The sequence below is a fragment of the Plutella xylostella genome, chromosome 12 (assembly GCF_932276165.1).
Source record: "Plutella xylostella chromosome 12, ilPluXylo3.1, whole genome shotgun sequence".
NCBI classification, from domain to species: domain Eukaryota; kingdom Metazoa; phylum Arthropoda; class Insecta; order Lepidoptera; family Plutellidae; genus Plutella; species Plutella xylostella.
The window spans coordinates 2,520,261-2,539,755 of record NC_063992.1 but is presented as its reverse complement, the minus strand read 5'-3'; the positions used below and the strand labels follow the sequence as shown (position 1 = coordinate 2,539,755).

At 37.4% G+C, this 19,495-nt stretch overlaps 1 protein-coding gene across 1 annotated transcript; it reads left to right on the top strand.

Moving 5' to 3' along the window:
- The first annotated feature begins 737 nt into the window (after positions 1–737).
- On the top strand, positions 738–18,120 carry LOC105382199. Its single transcript, XM_048624437.1, has 26 exons — positions 738–967; positions 1,562–1,886; positions 2,112–2,312; positions 2,622–2,701; positions 2,906–3,105; positions 3,502–3,616; positions 4,068–4,282; positions 4,566–4,756; positions 5,073–5,205; positions 5,581–5,767; positions 6,586–6,728; positions 7,374–7,482; positions 7,674–7,726; positions 10,334–10,493; positions 10,696–11,026; positions 11,941–12,132; positions 12,409–12,488; positions 13,052–13,245; positions 13,786–13,900; positions 14,141–14,355; positions 14,756–14,931; positions 15,425–15,560; positions 15,827–16,013; positions 17,082–17,224; positions 17,544–17,646; positions 17,969–18,120. The coding sequence occupies exons 1-26, from the start codon at positions 778–780 to the stop codon at positions 18,109–18,111; spliced, it is 4,317 nt and encodes a 1,438-aa protein (XP_048480394.1). The 5' UTR covers positions 738–777; the 3' UTR covers positions 18,112–18,120.
- The last annotated feature ends 1,375 nt before the right edge of the window (positions 18,121–19,495 follow it).

Sequence of the window (19,495 nt, the reverse complement as noted above, 5' to 3'; positions counted from 1 at the left end):
GCTTTAATTGACTCCCGATAGGACGCTTAAATGGCTGAGTACTAATTGTGGTGTAAAGAGCTTTGGTATTGAATATCGCGGAGTATTTTAGTAGTTATTTGAGATAATAGATATTTTATGTTATCAGTTGAAAACGTTTGCAGGCCATGAAATGATAGAGTTTAGTGAGTCGTTGACACATATCGCTGAAGGTCACATTGGGTACATTTCTCGATATCGTACTTTTTATCTAGATAGGTAGGTATATACTTTTATTTGATAGACATCAAACATTAGCGATTAAATCAGCTCATTAGCAAAAACAACGCGTCTAAAGGTCTATCTATCACTTTTAGAGCTAGATTGCATAAATTTTATAACCATTTTGTTTAGCTTTAGAAAATACCCCAAATAGGCATAATCCACATAGTTATTTAACTTGAAGTAAAATGAACCTATACATTTTATTGTCCAAGCCACGTTACAAAACTGGAAAAAATCGGGTGCAATAAATACCAACAAGGTACTTATAATTATGTTTGCCACTGTCTAAAGAGTACATTTATAAAAACCATAATAGTAAATCTTCATTACGGTAGCAAATGCCGCATATTTTCCGTGTTAACTATTCCGATAATCGAAAGTGAATCAATGCGATCTTTTTCATAATCACTCCTTATCGGTTTTACAATTTATTACTAAATAAACATTATAAAACTCTACGATACATTGAACCGGTACAATTGTAACGTAGTACTAAATCAGTGTTTACAATTATTGTAGAATTTATTTTAATTGATGATGAATTTTGTTATTGAATTGTTTTTTGTTTGTGCGTTAAGTAATTGTGTTTTTGGATACTTGGAGTTGGAAAGTTATGACAAGCCGAACGCTTTTGATTTAGATTTGTACGAGAATGCGTTGGATCCTGAATTGTGTCAAAGTGATTTGGCTTATCTCCAAAGTAATACATACTTGGGGGCACAGTGTAAGTACCTAACGATGTATTAAGTAATATTTTATACTAATTTGCAGGACATAAACTCCAGTTCACCTATATTATAGGTAGTTAGTGTAAGTTAAATTAGATTTTTTCTTAAATAAGTACGGACTAAGTACGGATGACCGAATGGCCTAGTGGTTAGTGACCCTGACTACTGAGCCGATGGTCCCGGGTTCGATTCCCGGCTGGGGCAGATATTTGTTTAAACACAGATATTTGTTCTCAGGTCTTGGATGTGCCCGTAAAATGGCAATAGGCCCGCCCCCTATTACATTGGGACTAACATAACACTCTGGCGAAAAGTGGGTGCAGTAATGCACCTCTGCCTACCCCGCAAGGGAGTACATTAGTACAAGGCGTGAGTGTGTGTGTGTGTGTGTCTTAAATAAGTGCATTTATAACCTAATAATAATTTCATTCAGTTGAATGTATGAATTATCGTATTATGATATCCAATCAAACTCACATACTTCCCGGTCTGGCCTTCCTGGTCTACATAATATATTATACCTACTGGATGTGGCACTTCTGCGACACTTTTAATACTAACATAATTATCTAATTTAACCTTTTTTCCAGTCCTCGATGCTGGTATAAGACTGCCGCGAGGTTTCCTCATCGGTAACCTGGCTGACCTAGGCAACTACCACCAGTGCCTGTCCATCCGAGGCGAGGATGACTACGATCACATACGGGGCAAATACTGCTCCATTACCGTGCCCTTATCTCAAGAGAATATCCAATGGCAGTGGATCCCTGATGTGCTTGCCAAGAATGATCTACCTTGGGGAAAGCTGTTTCCAAATGTCACTCATGTGTCTGAGAATTGGTTGAGGAAACTAAAAGATTTTCAGAATAGAGAGTCCAGTCTTAGAAGGTTTTTGTGGCAGAAGACTGACTCTGGGTAATTAATCCAAATAATTTATAAATTGGTTAAAGCAACTTTATTTAAAATTGTATTCGGTGTTTTATGCTCACGAGTCATGACACGAACGTACTATGTATAACTAACGTATGACTACTAGGAAAATTGACACCGCGTCTTTCTATGACTAGGATCAAAGGACAGAAATTTATCTGTAAAAATTATTAAATTAAATTTATTATAATTAAACTTTGTTATTTCCAGGGAGCACAAAAGATTACCTCCAGATAGTCCAATGGGAGATTTGTCGTTAAACCTTGCTATATGTATTCCTAAGTCTTGTACAACTGGGGAAGCATTGGACTCGTTCTTCTCCAACATCACTACATCTGGCCTCGACTATACTGAGAACTATTGCCGACTTCCCAATGACAAGCCTTTTGTAGCAGCTGACTATGTTGCCTTGTACGTAATGCCTTTAATATGTGACTAGTTCGAGCTGCCCGAAGGCTTTTGACTAGGCTTTAGGTGCAGTCCAAAGCACAGAACTGCTCAGAAAATAACTACATAAAATCGGTCGGTCAAAGAGTACCTGTGCTATATGTTACTTAACTTCGTATGAAACTAGCTGGACTACGGGTGCTTAAAAGTTATAAATATTAAAATGTAAATGATGTATGGGTATAAAGGTGTACATTTTTTTATTTTTTATTAAAGTGCACATAATTATTTTATTTTGGTTTTATGAGTAATGATGATTTACACTCTTTTCAGTACTGTGTTTGGACTCGTAGGCCTATTGACAATTATCAGCACCTCTTATGACGTACATCATACAGTTATCCAGAAAAAAGGTAAATCATTTTCCTCTAAAATAGGGCGGGTAACCTGTTACAAAATGCATTGTTAAACAAATAAAAATGCTAGAGCAACTTAAAACTTACGTGATCATTTTACTATAGGTACTTTATATTTACAGTTTTTGATATTTTATACAAACTTTAATAACTAATTTTTACACTTGTTGTTGCTTTAAAATGACTTAAATCACTTTCCAGATCCAAAACTAGCAAGTCCACTTTACACGTCATTCTCAGTGTTCACGAACTGTCGCCGCCTATTCTCGTACTCTTCTACTCCGAAAACAATTGAATGTCTCGATGGACTTCGGAGTATTGCCATGACGTGGGTGGTGCTTGGACACAGCTTCTCGACCAACCTTATTGGGGGTGTCGTGAACCCTTTGGATACCCTTGAGGTTAGCATGTTTTGATATAAAAGTCTTATACCCTGATTACACCTACCGAGAACAGTGGCCGAGACAGCATCCTCGGCCGAGCAGCCGAGCACTCGGTCATATCCTAGCCGCTCATTGGTCGAGGATAGGCTGAGGATACTGTCTCGCCACTCTACTCGGTAGGTGTAACAAGGGTGTTACTTGTGTATCAGATTCACTTTATCCCGTAGGTATATTTTTTATCCCAGAGTAGATAATTATATACCCACCAACCACATGGCACCAAAACATAATACAAAATAACCTTGGCCAAGATTCGTTCAGATCAGATACAACTGATTTTCGGAGGCCAATTAGGTATTATTACAATATTTCAATTCATATAAAAACTGATAATAACGTACCTTAATTTTTCAGTGGGTGAAGCAGCCTTATTCAATTTACGTGACATCAGCGCCTATAACAGTGGACACGTTCCTGCTCCTGAGTGGGATATTGCTCGTCTACACTGTTGCGGGGAAAATGGGGCGAGGTAAATTTCAGTACTTCTTTATGTAGTAGAGATTTGATTAAAGTCTGTTTTTTAATCTCAGGTACGGTCAGGTGCAGAAAGACCTGACCCCCTTCTCATAGTAACAATGTTTCTGAGGGGGGTCAGGTTTCTCTGCACCTTACTACTAAACTAACTGTAACTGTACTAAATTGACGTTAAGTGACGTTTCGTTCTATTGGCGGAACAATCGACTGTTGATGAACCGTTAAAAATCTGTCAATTTAGTACCTATCTGCGATTAAAAACAGACTTTATTTAGATGTAGTTACAACTACCTCAAACTCTTTTTAAACTCACTCTCTGTAGAAATTAGCTACAAGCAACAGGCCGCCTTTTTGTATTTTTTTTTAAATCTGTGGGTGTCAGCTACAACTAACAACTAAATTCGCCACCAAAACTAGGTACTCATCTAACAACTCCTTTCTTCCAGAAACCCTGCTCAAGAACATCCATCTATTTTACCTGAACCGCCTCCTCCGTCTGTTCCCGATCCTGGCCACGGCGGTGCTGGCCACGGCCTCGGTGTTCCACCACGTTGCTGACGGCCCGCAGTGGCAGCTGTTCGTGAGGAAGGTGTACAACTGCCGCACCTACTGGTGGTCCACGCTGCTGCACGTGCAGAATTATATGAATGCTAGTTATATGGTACGTAATGAAGTGAATAATTGCGTGTTTGAGATGTCATAGCGGCAACAGTATGAAATTATATCGAAGTCACTGTACAGTACAAGTCAACGGTGATGGATGTATGAGTACGCACTAAGCACACTTTCTCCGGCTGCAAACAAGCTATTTAATATTAATTACACTTTATTTACACTGGTGAGCAAGTTCCACCTGTCATGGCCGTTCCATATGTCACTGGAACTTTTTCATTGCTTGTGGGTTTAATATTAACTACTTGTGCATTAAATTTGAATCTTCACAGTGCCTCGGCCACACCTGGTACATAGCAGTGGACGTCCAACTGCACATCATCTCCCCGCTCGTACTGTACTGGGTACTGACCAGTAAGAGAGCTGCGTGGTACGGACTGACTGCGGCCCTCGCGACCTCGCTCACTGCCGCTACTATATTTAATGCAGCTTGGGGTTTCAAGTCTAGCGCGATTCAAGCTTCGTAAGTTACAATTACTGTTTGCAACATTGGATTTTAAGAATAGTTGATCTAAGTATAATTTACTCTGTTGTGGATGCGCTACATTTGATGCTTTCTCAACTAATAATGATAATCCATCATTGAACTAATATTACTACGTTATACTTCAATGTACTTAATCAATGTTACTATTAATAAAAACATACACTCACGAGCTCACGCGCAATCAAAATGGTCCAAGTTCCATTGCCGTCGAAACAAAAAAAACCTTGTGGCACTATCGAGTTACTACAGCAATTTATGTGGTTCTTTAATAAAACTAGAGTTTATATTTCAGCATTGAAAACGACCTAAACTACAACAGATACTACTACATCAACACCCTGTGTCGAGCCCCGCCGTTCTTCGTGGGAATGATCTACGGATACTTGCTGTACTCGTTGCAAGACACTCAAATAAGGATCAAGAGAGTAATCATGGATATAAATACATTATTATTGTTTTAAAATGATTCAGACTTCTTCTGCGAGTGTCGATGAAAACACTTTTAGGTAATCGTCCACCTTTCGGCATGGTAGGTAACGGACGCATCACATTCAGTATTCTTTCTATAGAAATTCAAACAAGTGCGTCCACTTCATCGGCATAGCTGACGCCGTTTCTGTATACATTTATGAAAATCCGTTTGGTCCTATACGTACGATACCGATAGGTGGATGCTTAACTTTAGGCTGAACTAGCGTCAGTCAGTCGCTGACTGCCAAAAATTCGAATGTCATATTTTTTGCTGCTGGCTGCATTCGAATGTCGCTTATTTCTTTTTGTAATTATGAGTTTTTTTTCAGCCTATTCTCCTTCTCACCTGGTCCCTCTGGTTCGGTGTGGTCTCGACGGTGCTGTACCTCACCTACCCCATGCAGCAGGCGGAGTGGGAGCACCCTGTGCTGGATGTGTTCATCAATAGCTTCATGAGACCGGTGTGGGGACTCGCTATTGGCTGGATGATCTTCGCTTGTGCGAAGGGTTATGGAGGTAAGAGTACCTAGCTATTAGCTATCCGTTGATAGTCAATAACGAAGCCCGTGTAGCGGCAGTTGTTCATTTCATCCGTCAAAATCACTATCAGATTTTGACGGATGGAATGAACAACTGCCGCTACACGGGCTTCGTTATTGACATAGATAAACCATTATACCTATCACGATTCGCCTTAAATACGGCGCTAAGATTGGTGTAATGCGCTTTAAAAGAGTTTATCGACGTCGATAGCGAACCCGTGTAGCGGCCGCAACAGCTTACAGCACTACTTTTATAACAGCTATTGATGCAAAACATCAGAGTATAGACAACAGACCTATGTACGGTGGCCTGCGCCTAAAAGTATACAGGCGGAGTTTTTAAAATAGCGATCTCAAGCTCACATGCGGCTCAAGCACATCCACATAAACACCACTGCTACACACATCACACACAACACGTCCTCGGATTTATAACAGATGTAGCTGGTCCCTTTATCATCCGGGATCGCTATTTTAAAAACTCCGCCTGTATACTTTTAGGCGCAGGCCACCGTACATATATGTATAATGACCTGCACAGAAACCTGACCCCTATTGCTACTATTTACTACAGACATTAGAAAGGCTACAAGGAGGCTCATGCTGAGATGGTGCCTTTTTGAAGCTTTGATCACCATCCTGTTGTGTTATTGTTTGTTTCATTGTGTATTATTTTCTGTATGAATTCACATTTTGTTGTTGTTTTGTATTTTATTATACTTATTCTGTATTTTTTGTGGTTGGTGTATGAAATAATTAATGTTTCATTATCTTTATCAACAATTCCTCCAGGTCCCATCAACTGGTTCCTGTCCCTGCGCGCGTGGAAGGCGCCGTCCCGTCTGTCGTACGCCGCGTACGTGCTGCACTACCCGCTGCTGTTCGTCGTCAACTGCACCGCGCTCGCGCCCGTCTACTTCTCCGATGAACCTTTTGTGAGTTGCATAAGGGAGTTTTGTTGGATAATTTAAGTACTTTCTTTTCAAATCCTGGGGCTACAAGAAAACGTGGTTAGTAAGCGTAAGTGGCAGTGGTCTGACGAAAAACCGATAACCGCTGCCGCTGGGGTAAAGGTGTTCTGCAGTTAAGACTGCGACTAGGCGAACGTAGTGTAGGATGCCCTCCGGCTTAATAGGGTCTCGAAAGGTGGCTGGTAATTAATGGATGCAGAAATCTATAGATCGCATCTAGTGGCGTACTCTGGGAAAGGCCAACGTCCAGCAGTGGACTGCTATAGGCTGAATAAGATGTCACTGGTGTTCTTTCCGATGGTAAGCGTATTTTTATACAGGAGAGAAAATTAGACTCATATGATTTGTTATTATTTATTCTTATTCAAATTCAAATCAGTTATTGATAAGGTCAAAACTTATACGTTATTACATGCATTCATTTGTTGTCAATTTAGCATTAACTATACATTATTACATTTCTATTTATTATCAGGTACCTACTTGTTATTATTATTACAGTCTAGAATATATTGGTAAGTACATCAAACACCTAGCTTTTAGAGATCTCTAGATTCTATTCTATTCTATTATATATTCATTCTGAATAAATACCTATTTTATTTACAGATCTTCAAATTCTTCGCTGACTTCACGGTGGCTGCTATAGCCTCATTGATAGCTACAATCCTGATCGATGCTCCGTGTTCTACACTCATTAAAATTGCTATGGGAGCAGGTAATCCAATATAAAGTCTTAGGTACCTACATTATATTATAGTCTTAGATATACGTAAAATTCAAATTACTAGTCATTTATTATAATAAATACTGTGCTTGGTATACTTAAGTGTATTTTATAGGAAATTTATATATCTGACAGTGTCTTCTGTCTGTCTTCCCTTACAATACATATTTTTTAATTTACAGGTTCCAAGAGACCAATTAAGGCTCCAATGGAAAACAATGCTGAGGAGCACTCAGTAGAATCCGTCCCGACATGTGATATTTTAAATAGAAAAACTACCTGAAATTTCAGTCTTTATTTTCTTTCCATCACCTATATTTGAAAAACACATTTGCGTATGAAAGATATGTATGTAGGTAGGAGAGCGGTAGTAGATAGCTTGCTGGATGCGGGTTCGAGTCTCGGCGCTGACATGTACCAATGACTTCTTTGAATTTATATACAACTAGCTGTACCCGCGAGCTTCACTTCGCCTTAAAAAAAATCCCGTGGGAATTCCAGGATAAAAAGTAGCCTATGTTCTTTCAAAGTCAAAGTCAAAGTCAAAATTTTTTATTCATCGTACAAATATAAAATTTTCTGATGAACGTCAATTTTTACAAATTACTCTCCGTTCGGATAAGGGGGGGCTCTTTCTGTCTAAGGAGAAGAACGGAGGCAAGAAACTCCTGAGCCATCTTTTCAAAAAAAGACTTAAAACTAGTTGGTATACAATACATATAAGCTTAATAATAATTATTATAATAATATGAGCAGAGCTAACTACTTATCACAGCCATGCATTAACGTCCTCTAAGTAATCATCTATTTTATAATAAGCTTTTTTACTGAGTTTCTCTTTAATGTAACACTTAAACTTATTCTCTGGCATTTGAGCAACTTCTGTTGGAAGCTTATTATAAAATCTAATACAGTACCCTAAAAACGATTTATTAACTTTCGCCAGACGCATCGCTGGAAAAGCCAGCTTATGCTTGTTCCTAGTATTAATGTCATGATTACTGCCAATTGTATCAAAAGTGGAAATATTCTTTCGTACATACATTAAATTGGCAAAAATGAACTGACATGGAACTGTAAGGATGTTAATTTCTTTAAATAGTTCTCTCAATGAATCCCTGGAACCAAGTTTGTATATAGAGCGGATGGCTCTTTTCTGTAATACAAATATAGTTTCAATATCAGCGGCTCTACCCCAAAGCAAAATGCCATACGACAATAAGCTGTGGAAATAACGGGTCTTTCTCAGGGTCTAGACTATCTGTATACCAAATGTCATTCAAATCCGTTCAGTAGTTTTGGCGTGAAAGAGTAACAGACAAACAGACATAGTTACTTTCGCATTTATAAAATACTAGCTGTTCCCGCGCGCTTCGCTTCGCCTTAAAAAGATTTCCCGTAAGAATTCAGGGATAAAAAGTAGCCTATGTTCTTTCTCAGGGTCTAGATCATATGTATACCAAATTTCATTCAAATCCGTTCAGTAGTTTTGGCGTGAAAGAGTAACAGACAGACAGACACAGTTACTTTCGCATTTATAATATTAGTTAGGATAAGTTAAGATTTTATTTATTTTATTTTATTTTATGTATAAGTACCATCACTATTACAGTGAATAAAACCTGCATATCTAGATTTAGCACATCAATCTAGATATGTGATTGTGAACCCATCCAACTGGTCCAGCAACCCATTGTATCAGCGTGGTGGGAAATGGTCCAAACTTAGGAATGCAGTTTAGACCAAGGGGATATGCACAAAGGTTCCATTCGAGAGAGAATAGAATATAATAGTATGTAGGTATTTAAATATTATTACTTTTCATAGACAGAAAGTTTTCAGTGGATTTATATTTTTATTTTCTAACTCAACGCTACTTAAAACTAATTTAAAGTACCTAAATGGGAACAATTAAATTTGATTATGATAGTTTTTTTCTCAGAGATCTCAAACGTAGAATAATAGGTAGGTATGTTGGGAGGTACAGGAAGATATCCGTACCAAGATAAAAGTTATTGGCTTCAGTTTGATTACCCTTTAGCTACCTAATTTGATTCTCTAATACCTACGTATTAGAGAATCAAGAATTATTATCAAATAACTAATTCGATAATTGATTAATGTAAGGTAGGTACTCGTAGGATGACTGGCGACTAATAATTTCAAATACCTAGATGTATTCCCAGGATTTTTTGATAACTTTTGTTTAACGTCTTTAAAAATTATAAAATGGCCATAGCAACTATATTAGTAACTTTTTTTACGGTGGGGAATAGATGGCTAAACTAAAGTAAACTACATACGTACGTAATTTTTAGGTCTTTTTACTACTCACAATAATTATGATCATGGCAAGAGTTCTGTTTGACCGTAAGTGGTAGCTTTTTCGATAATTAAGCGTATCTTTTATTATTGTAAATAACATGCATTGCATTACGCATATCAAAATTATTACTCATCTTGTTATGATGCAATGATATCTATATTTTTTTGGATTAGGAACACCTGTGCTGTACTGGAATGTTAATCTTAGACTACAACCCGTGCTTGATTATTCATAACAGTGCATAATGATAACGCCAAAGTTTACCTCATACAGGAAGGATTTCATTTCAATCACGCTATGATAATATTATTAGGTGTGACCTAACTTTGTAATATCATAATAATGATTATCTATTTGTGTTTGATAGTATTTAAATGTTTTGATCGTGCGTGATTCATTTAGTTTAATTAAATTAGCGTTCTTCCAACGTTTCGCATTGTAATTTAATATAAAAAAGTTTAAATATTATGCGATAAAAATATATATTTTAATTGTAAAATGAGATCTTTCACAAAGCTTTTATTATATTCGTGTATAATTTTAAATATTAATGCAGAAAAAACAAAAGACAGATCATCAGCATTTGATTTGGATCTATACGAGCAAGTTCTAGATTCAGAACTATGCCAAAAGGAACTACAATATATTTCTGGTAACCCGCTGCTACAAGCAACATGTAAGTTTCACTAAATTTCTCCAAAATACACTTTGAGCAATACAAAAGTCCAACTGCCAAAAAGTTTTGTAGTCCAACTGCCACTGTCCAACAAAACTTTTTCATTGCTCGTGAGTGTATAAATAATGGCCTTTGTATAGACATTTTGACTGGTTAACTATTAAAATCATCAAAAATATAACACTGACTTAATTTTCCACAGTCCTTGATGCTGGTATAAGAGTACCTAAAGGCCTGTTAACATTCAATACAGTGGAATTAGGCAACTACTACCAATGCCTTGGCATAAAAGAACCAACCCCAGATAGCATCATTGAAGGAAAACACTGTTCTATATCTATACCACTTGGGCAACAATTAGATATACCATGGGAAACCATACCGAGTCATCTATCACCGAGGTTGGATCCTTGGAGAGAATTGGTAACGAATACATCGCTGTTTACAGAAGATTATATTGAAAAAATAAATAAGTTCCATGCTGAAAGATCTAAAATAGAAAATGTTATTGATGGTGCCGTAGGAGATAGAAGGTAAGTTTTCTTTTCATGATAATTATATAATACATTTGTATTTACTAAAATAGAGTAGGCAATCCAACCTACCCCGTCAAGGATTTCAGGCGTCAGTGTTACCTACTGAAATCTGAATAATATTTGAATAAATATGAAATATATGTTATTATATATTATTATTATGAACCATTCTTAAAGTAGTAGTAAAAAATCCATAAGTGATTGTTTAACGAATTGAATAACTTCTATGATTCTCACATCAAGCAAATATTCAATGTCAGTCGGTTGCTTTATCGGCCTGCCTCGTGTAAGTCCAGTATGTCAGACCTCGAAATCACAGCAAAACGTGTAAAACCAAAACAATCTTATCTTATTAATATAATTATGAAACTAGATACAATGAGATTACTAAAATTTGCCCATCTGAAGGAAAATACCATTGTTATCCTAAATCGATATCGTAACTATGACGTACATAAGTAAAATCCTAACTTCCTAACTAATATTATAAATGCGAAAGTAACTGTGTCTGTCTGTCTGTCTTTCTGTCTGTCTGTCTGTCTGTCTGTTACTCTTTCACGCCAAAACTACTGAACGGATTTGAATGAAATTTGGTATACATACGGTCTAGACCCTGGGAAAGAACATAGGCTACTTTTTATCCCGGAATTCCCACGGGAAAACTTTTTAAGGCGAAGCGAAGCGCGCGGAAACAGCTAGTAACCAATAATTTTCATAAATTAAACTTGGTACATATATACTACATACTTATATGAAAAAGGCCGTTCATGAAATAAAATTTTGCAACTCTAATTATCCGGCAAATTTTAAAATCTATTATCGTTATTACTTACACATTTTTTATTCCTGTTAACTAAAAATGCTAACTCATTCCCAGTCATGCTTTTATATCGATGATGTTTTATTTCCAGCTTACCATCAGACAATTTGCTAAGTGATCTCACACTATCAGTATCTATCTGCGTGCCTAAGTCTTGTACCACTAAAGAAGCGTTGGACGGCTACTACTTCAATATAGTATCTTCCGCTGGACTTCGGTATACGGAAAACTACTGCCGGCTGCCGAACGACAAGCCTTATGCTGCCGCTGACTATGTTGCCTTGTAAGTAATTTAAAAAAAATACGTGTAGAGGTACTACACGAACGAATTAACTGTGCACCTGATTGACAAAAACTAGATGTCCTATTAACTAGCTTTAGCGTACCCGGCGTGACCCTTGGTTCTTGTTGGCCAGGTGCACAGTTCATTTGTACGAGTAGTACTAATGTCATCATGGGGTGCACAGCAGCTTCCTAGAAATTTAACAATTAATGTATCACTACGTAAGAAACTACACCACAAAGTACACCGTCACAAAAAACCTTATTTTATTTTCAGTGCCGTATTTGGAGCAATAGGATTACTGACAATAATCAGCACAATTTATGATATCAACTCTACTATCATCCAAAAGAGAGGTTAGTTGTGGCTTATGTTTTGGATTTTATGAAAGCTACTGGCGGTAGTAATTATACGATATATAATGCCAATGACTAAAATAAGGAGAGTTACTGTTGCATGACATAATACGAAGTTTCGGAGCGATTCTGCGCTAACCACGACTATATCTCGTTATATAAATATAAAAGAAATTTAAAGTTACCGATACGTCGTATTTCGTCAAACAGTGAATATTGTAACTGACACAGCGGTTTAATAGCTGAAAACTATGTAAATAAGCATTTTTTACCCCTGGAAGCCCAGAGACCTAAAATTTCACAATTTTCGGCGGCTACAAACTTAACTTTGTCTGAACCCTGTCGTGGGTCTCCCCATTATGTCAACGTATGCGGTCTCTGGGTCTCTAGAGGTTGCAATAAACAAGATTTTAACACCATAACTACAAGTTTCCTGGGACAAAACCGGCCAGAATTCTATTTTACATTAATCACAAGTTATGATTTTCTAATTTTCTAATTTTCTGATTTAAATGATTTTCTAATTTTCTACTTTTCTGATTTTCTAATTTTCTGACTTCAAGATAAAAAGCAAATAAGCAAGCTGTACCAGTCGTTCTCAGTCTACACCAACTGCCGTCGCCTCGTCACGGTTTCGAAGAACCCCAAAAGCATCGAGTGTCTGGATGGCATCAGGGTGCTGGCCATGGCGTGGGTCATCCTCGGACACACGTACATCACGAGCCCACCCGTCATTAATGTCGTCGATATTGCTACGGTAAATATACTACTAGGTACCGGGTACCCACTAGCTACTACTGTACTTTAACAAGGGAAGTGAGCGTGCCATTAACAGCTCCAGCATCTGTCGGGACATCAGGGAGGGGTCTCACGACCCCGAGGCCAGTCTCCTAGAGCCCTGCGGCATTAGCTTCAGCGGCTAGATCCACTGCTCCATGGATCCCTGATGACACACTTCTGTCTGGCTTACGGTATAGTGTCTGTGGCGTATGACCCATTTCCCGTCACTATAAATATATAATTTTATTTATTTATATACAAAAAACAAATTTTACACAAAAGCATTTTAAAACATAGTTAATAATGTAATTCAAAGGGCGGGTGTACTTTAACTAAGGTCCTTTAGTTAATTTCGAATGGTTGAGTTGCTTTTAGAAGACCAAACATACTTATAAGTACACTGATGAGCAATGAAAAAGTTTCATGGAGGTGGAACTCTCTTATTGCCCTTATGTGTATTTTTTTCTTTTTTGGTCATTGATCATAATTTTTGGTTACCAAATATTTATATTTCCAGTGGTTTGCGTCGGGACATTCTGTATTTATCACAGGAGCAGTGATAACTGTCGATACATTTTTCTTCTTGAGTGGTTTACTGATTGCTTATACTACAGCTGGAAAAATTGGACCATGTAAGTTGAATTTTACTCAAATGTACTTTCAATATTCACTATCTAGTCATCTACATTTGGTAGATTTCAAATAACTTATATGTGAAAATTTTAATGACTCTATCTCGTTGCGTTAACCGTAATTTTCTCAAGCTCCCAGCTGCCAAATGAGGTATCACTCTACTATGCTATGAAATTAAACTGACTCTACCCATTTGTACTGAGAAATTATAAATGCATAATACTTACACATTTTTGCAGCAACTCTCATCAAAAACATACATCTGTTCTATTTGAACCGATTGCTCCGAATGTTCCCAATACTGGCGAGTGGAGTTCTCTTGATGGCGTCGTGGTTCAACCAGGTGGCTGATGGACCAAACTGGCAGTCAGTAGTGAGAAGTGTCGACAACTGCAGGACTTATTGGTGGTCCACGCTTCTGCATGTGCAGAATTATATCAATCCAGAAAGAGTGGTTAGTAGACGTACATTGCCGAGTTATGTTGATTAAAGTTTATTCCATCTTTTAAATTTATGAAAATATGCTCAAGTGCAATGGAAAAGGTCCACCAAAGATGGTCCTTTTAAAAAACCTTTCATAAAAACAATTACTCACTATTTACCTCAAGCTTGACAGAGCCTGTAAAGGGCCAGATAGACGTGCGTGTAAGTAAGCGTACTTGTGGCTCAACGACCTTTTTGGCCCGTTCGTCAACTTAAATTCACGTACTTCACAATTAAAAAAGTTCGTCGAGCTACAAACACGCTTACTTACTCGGTAATGTGGGTATCGGACAGCTGATATACTTACATAGATACATATATAAAAGCGATGATGTTGTATAGAAATACTAACAATTTCCTTCCTTCCGCAGTGCCTAGATCAATCCTGGTACCTCTCGGTTGACATCCAACTCCACATGCTATGTCCAATAGTGCTGTTCTGGGTGCTGTCGGACCGGCGCTCCGCCTGGCTCAGTCTAGTGGTGGCTCTGATGGCTTCCCTAACGGCAGCCACCACGTACAATGCCATAAATGGGTTTAGAACTTTGTGAGTATTTAAGAATATTACCTTAACTTTGAAATAGGAAATAGTTAATTAGTTATGGAGTTTATGTAATGTTGATGACACCGGTTTTTAAACTGAGTGATTTAGAATGTTTTTACTCAGTTTAGGGCTGGTTTTTCAATAGTCAGATAAGTGTTATCTGAGGAATAAAATTGTTGCTGTCACATCTGAATGTTTGTATAAGACAATGACAGCAACAATTTTATTCTTCAGATAACACTTATCTGACTATTGAAAAACCAGCCCTTAGTAAATATTTTTATTCGAAGGAACAATTATTAAACACATAGGTAATTATGTATTTACCATAATATGTATGTCGGTATACATATTATGGTCACGACTGTAATCGACGAAGGGGTAGTCAGAGGTGACTCGCAAGTGAGCCCTAAGATATAAATACATAATATATTATGTTATATTTACTATTACCTATTGAAATCCAGAGTTCTTTATGCCTCGTTTATTATTCCAGCGAGCATCCCGAGGCTCCGAGCTACCACAGATATTACTACATAAATACACTCACGAGAGCGTCGCCATTCTTCGTCGGAATGATTTTTGGATACGTCATTCACATTTCCCGGCAGAGGAGAATTCAGATTAAAAAGGTACAACTAACTTAATCTGTTAAAACGGTTAAAACGCCTCCGCAATCTCTCCATGTATATTTTTCCAATAGGTACACATGCTATCCCATAGACCTAAGATAAGTACAGAATCTTAGCTAAAATAAGTAAGTTAAACAGTATTTTTTTTAGTAAGCCAAAAGGGTTTGACTCAGCTAATCATTCTGATCAACTTTTTTCTCCTGGAATCTTTGTAGTTCACCTGACTTTTTTGATCTTTAATAACTAGTACCTATGTGTAATTTCAGAACGTAAACATACTTCTATGGACACTATGGCTAGCGCTAATGTCGACCTGCATTTACGTGCACTTCCCGACACAGCAGAGCGAGTGGGACAACCCGATCGTCGATATAGTGCTGAACTCCTTCTGGCGACCCGCCTGGGCCGTCGGGGTTGGCTGGATGATATTCGCTTGCGACCAAGGTTACGGAGGTAGGTTCTCCCCTTTTTTAGGGTTCCGTAGCCAAAATGGCAAAAACGGAACCCTTATAGTTTCGTCATGTCCGTCTGTCCGTCTGTCCGTCTGTCACAGCCGATTTACTCGGAAACTATAAGTACTACAGTGATGAAATTTGATGGGAATATGTGTTGTATGAACCGCTACAAAAATATGACACTAAATAGTAAAAAAAAGAATTGGGGGTGGGGCCCCCCATACATGTAACTGAGGGATGAAATTTTTTTTTTCGATGTACATACCCGTGTGGGGTATCAATAGAAAGGTCTTTTAAAATGATATAAAGTTTTTTAAAAAACATTTTTCTTAAAGTGAACGGTTTTTGAGATATCAGCTCTCAAAGTCGTAAAAAGTATGTCCCCCCCCCTCTATTTTTATAACTACGGGGTATAAAATTCTAAAAAAAATAGAGGTGATGCATGCTAATTAACTCTTTCAACGATTTTTGGTTTGATCAAAGTATCTCTTATAGTTTTTGAGATAGGTTGATTTAACTGTAATTGCTGCTACGGAACCCTTTGTGCGCGAGCCCGACTCGCACTTGGCCGGTTTTATTTTTCTAAAGCTGCGTACAGACCGGCCCAACGAACGCCCAACGATGGATATTTATGATAATACATGGCAGATTGCGGCAACGAAAGTCAACGAAACCCGTTCGTAGGCGTTCGTTTGGCCGGTCTGTACGCAGCTTAAGATGAGCACACTTTTGTATCGTAAACCACAGCTAACATCTATGCAAATCTGCTAGCCTAGCACGGGCGCAAGTAACGCAGGTTAAGATGTGACAGAAGTTTCCGTCGTTATCTCTCTCGCAGTGTCGAGACTTGCGTGTCAAGTGCGCTCCACGCTAGGCCTGTGTGATGTGGACTAATTTATAATGGTAGGATACCGGTAGGCACAGTTTTAGCCCGTTGCATATTGTTAATTTTGTTTCCATTTACCATAGTCTTTCTTTATCCTCATGGGCCCTATCATTTTGGACACACATAGAAAATAAAGATAGACTGACTTATCACTAATATTATTCCCTCATTCTCCCGCAGGCCCCCTGAACTGGCTATTATCCCTCCAAATGTGGAAGGTGCCGGCTCGCGTCTCATACGCCATGTACATCTACCACATGCAGATTCAGCAGGTCTCCAGCGGGGCCGCTCTGGCGCCTATCTTCTTCTCTGATACTTTCTTTGTACGTATTCTTATATAATATAACATTTTATTTTATTGTCTTTAATATTTAGATTTACTTAAATAAGTACCTACATTTTTTGGAAAATATTCGTAATCTGAATGGAATAAAGAAAAAAGCATAGAGTAATGACAAAACTATCATTGCAATAAAAACAAATTGCAACACCATATAAGTTCCAGTTCATCGCACCAGCAACATCCACTAATGCAACAAAGGCAAAATCTTTCCCTACGGCGAAAAACCCTAGTCCAGCTTTTGTTTTTTGTCTCCAACATGATAAGAATAATAAAATATATTCTTTTATTGCAAATTTTAGTTCGTCCGTTTCATCACGGACTTCAGTATGGCGCTGTGGGTGGCGTTCCTCGGGGTGCTGCTGATCGACGCACCGTGCACCACTCTCATCAAAATGGGCTTAGGTAAGATTATACAGGGTGAAGTTTTGACAGTACTCTCAGACTAAGGTTGGCTTGCACGAAACATTAAACGTATTTAAATCTAAATGCGTTTAAATGTTTCGCGCAAGTCACCCTAACTCTGAAATTTCAAACTACAGCTCAGCTCAATATCGTGGGCGTTAAAAAAATATATTTTTACCTTTCAAGTAAACTTATAATAATATCATATTTAGTCTATGATAATATTAAGACTGTCAGTAACTGACTGACTGGAAGTAGGTACGATACTCATTGAAGTATTAAAATGAACCTATTTACTTACATTATTTTGATTTTGTTTCAGATAAATTTGGAAAAGCATCAAAACCTCACTCAAGTAACAAGGACCTAAACAACAATGCCAACAATGAAGGAACGAATGATAAGAGCCTACACCCGAGTCCGCGTTGTTCTATGGATAAACGTGACGAAAATAAAAATTACTGAGAAAATTAATAGTTTTTTTTTGTGTTTTATTTTATTATATTCTGTAGTTAGCGTGTAAAAATGATTGCATCTGGTTGATCAGTTCGCATTTTAAATTTCCCACGGTAAGTAATATACATGATGTTGAAAGACTGGTAAGTACCTACTGTTAATACTTTCGGCTGAATATACATACCAGTATTATTTGAACATAATTATATAGAAAAGTTACGTGACAAACAAAGTTTCTATTTAAAAGTATTTTATCCATTTTCAGTTACTTTACTTGTGGAAATAATAATTATGTCAATGTTCAACAGTTTTTACCTGAAAGCGTAATAAACATTACATAAAAAAATATGTACACACTCACCATTACCTACTTATTTGTGTGATAAGTGTGATGACTCCAAACAGATTAAGATTAGCTACTGTACTAATTTGATTGGATTAGTCCCCTGCATCAGTAGACAGATGACATATAGGACATCGTTATCTGTGTACCTATTTATCAGTTTCTTACTTGTGTAAATCTACCTTAAAATATGAACTTAAGGCGGACAATTTATCCAATCATAATTTCTACATTCCATTCACGTTTAACTTAAATTTACGCTCTCAGGTGTAAAATTGCCTGGTTATTATAATAAAATCATGGGATTTCAATCGAATGTTTTATCTGTTGAGTGCATGGATTAAGATGGAATTTTAATGGAATTTTAATGCAATTTGTAATTACTGTAAATTGTTGAAAAAATTGTATAGTAAGTCGATATGACCATTCAGAAAAATAAATAAAAAGCATACAAATTTATTAAAAAACCGGCCAAGTGCGAGTCGGGCTCGCGCACAAAGGGTTCCGTAGCTTAAATCAACCTATCTCAAAAACTATAAGATTGATCAAACCAAAAATCGTTGAAAGAGTTAATTAGCATGCATCACCTCTATTTTTTTTAGAATTTTATACCCCGTAGTTATAAAAATAGAGGGGGGGGGACATACTTTTTACGACTTTGAGAGCTGATATCTCAAAAACCGTTCACTTTAAGAAAAATGTTTTTTAGAAAACTTTATATCATTTTAAAAGACCTTTCCATTGATACCCCACACGGGTATGTACATCGAAAAAAAATATTTCATCCCTCAGTTACATGTATGGGGGGCCCCACCCCCAATTCTTTTTTTTACTATTTAGTGTCATATTTTTGTAGCGGTTCATACAACACATATTCCCATCAAATTTCATCACTGTAGTACTTATAGTTTCCGAGTAAATCGGCTGTGACAGACGGACAGACGGACAGACGGACAGACGGACATGACGAAACTATAAGGGTTCCGTTTTTGCCATTTTGGCTACGGAACCCTAAAAACGGTTTTTGGATAGGAATGTTGTTAGTAGCTT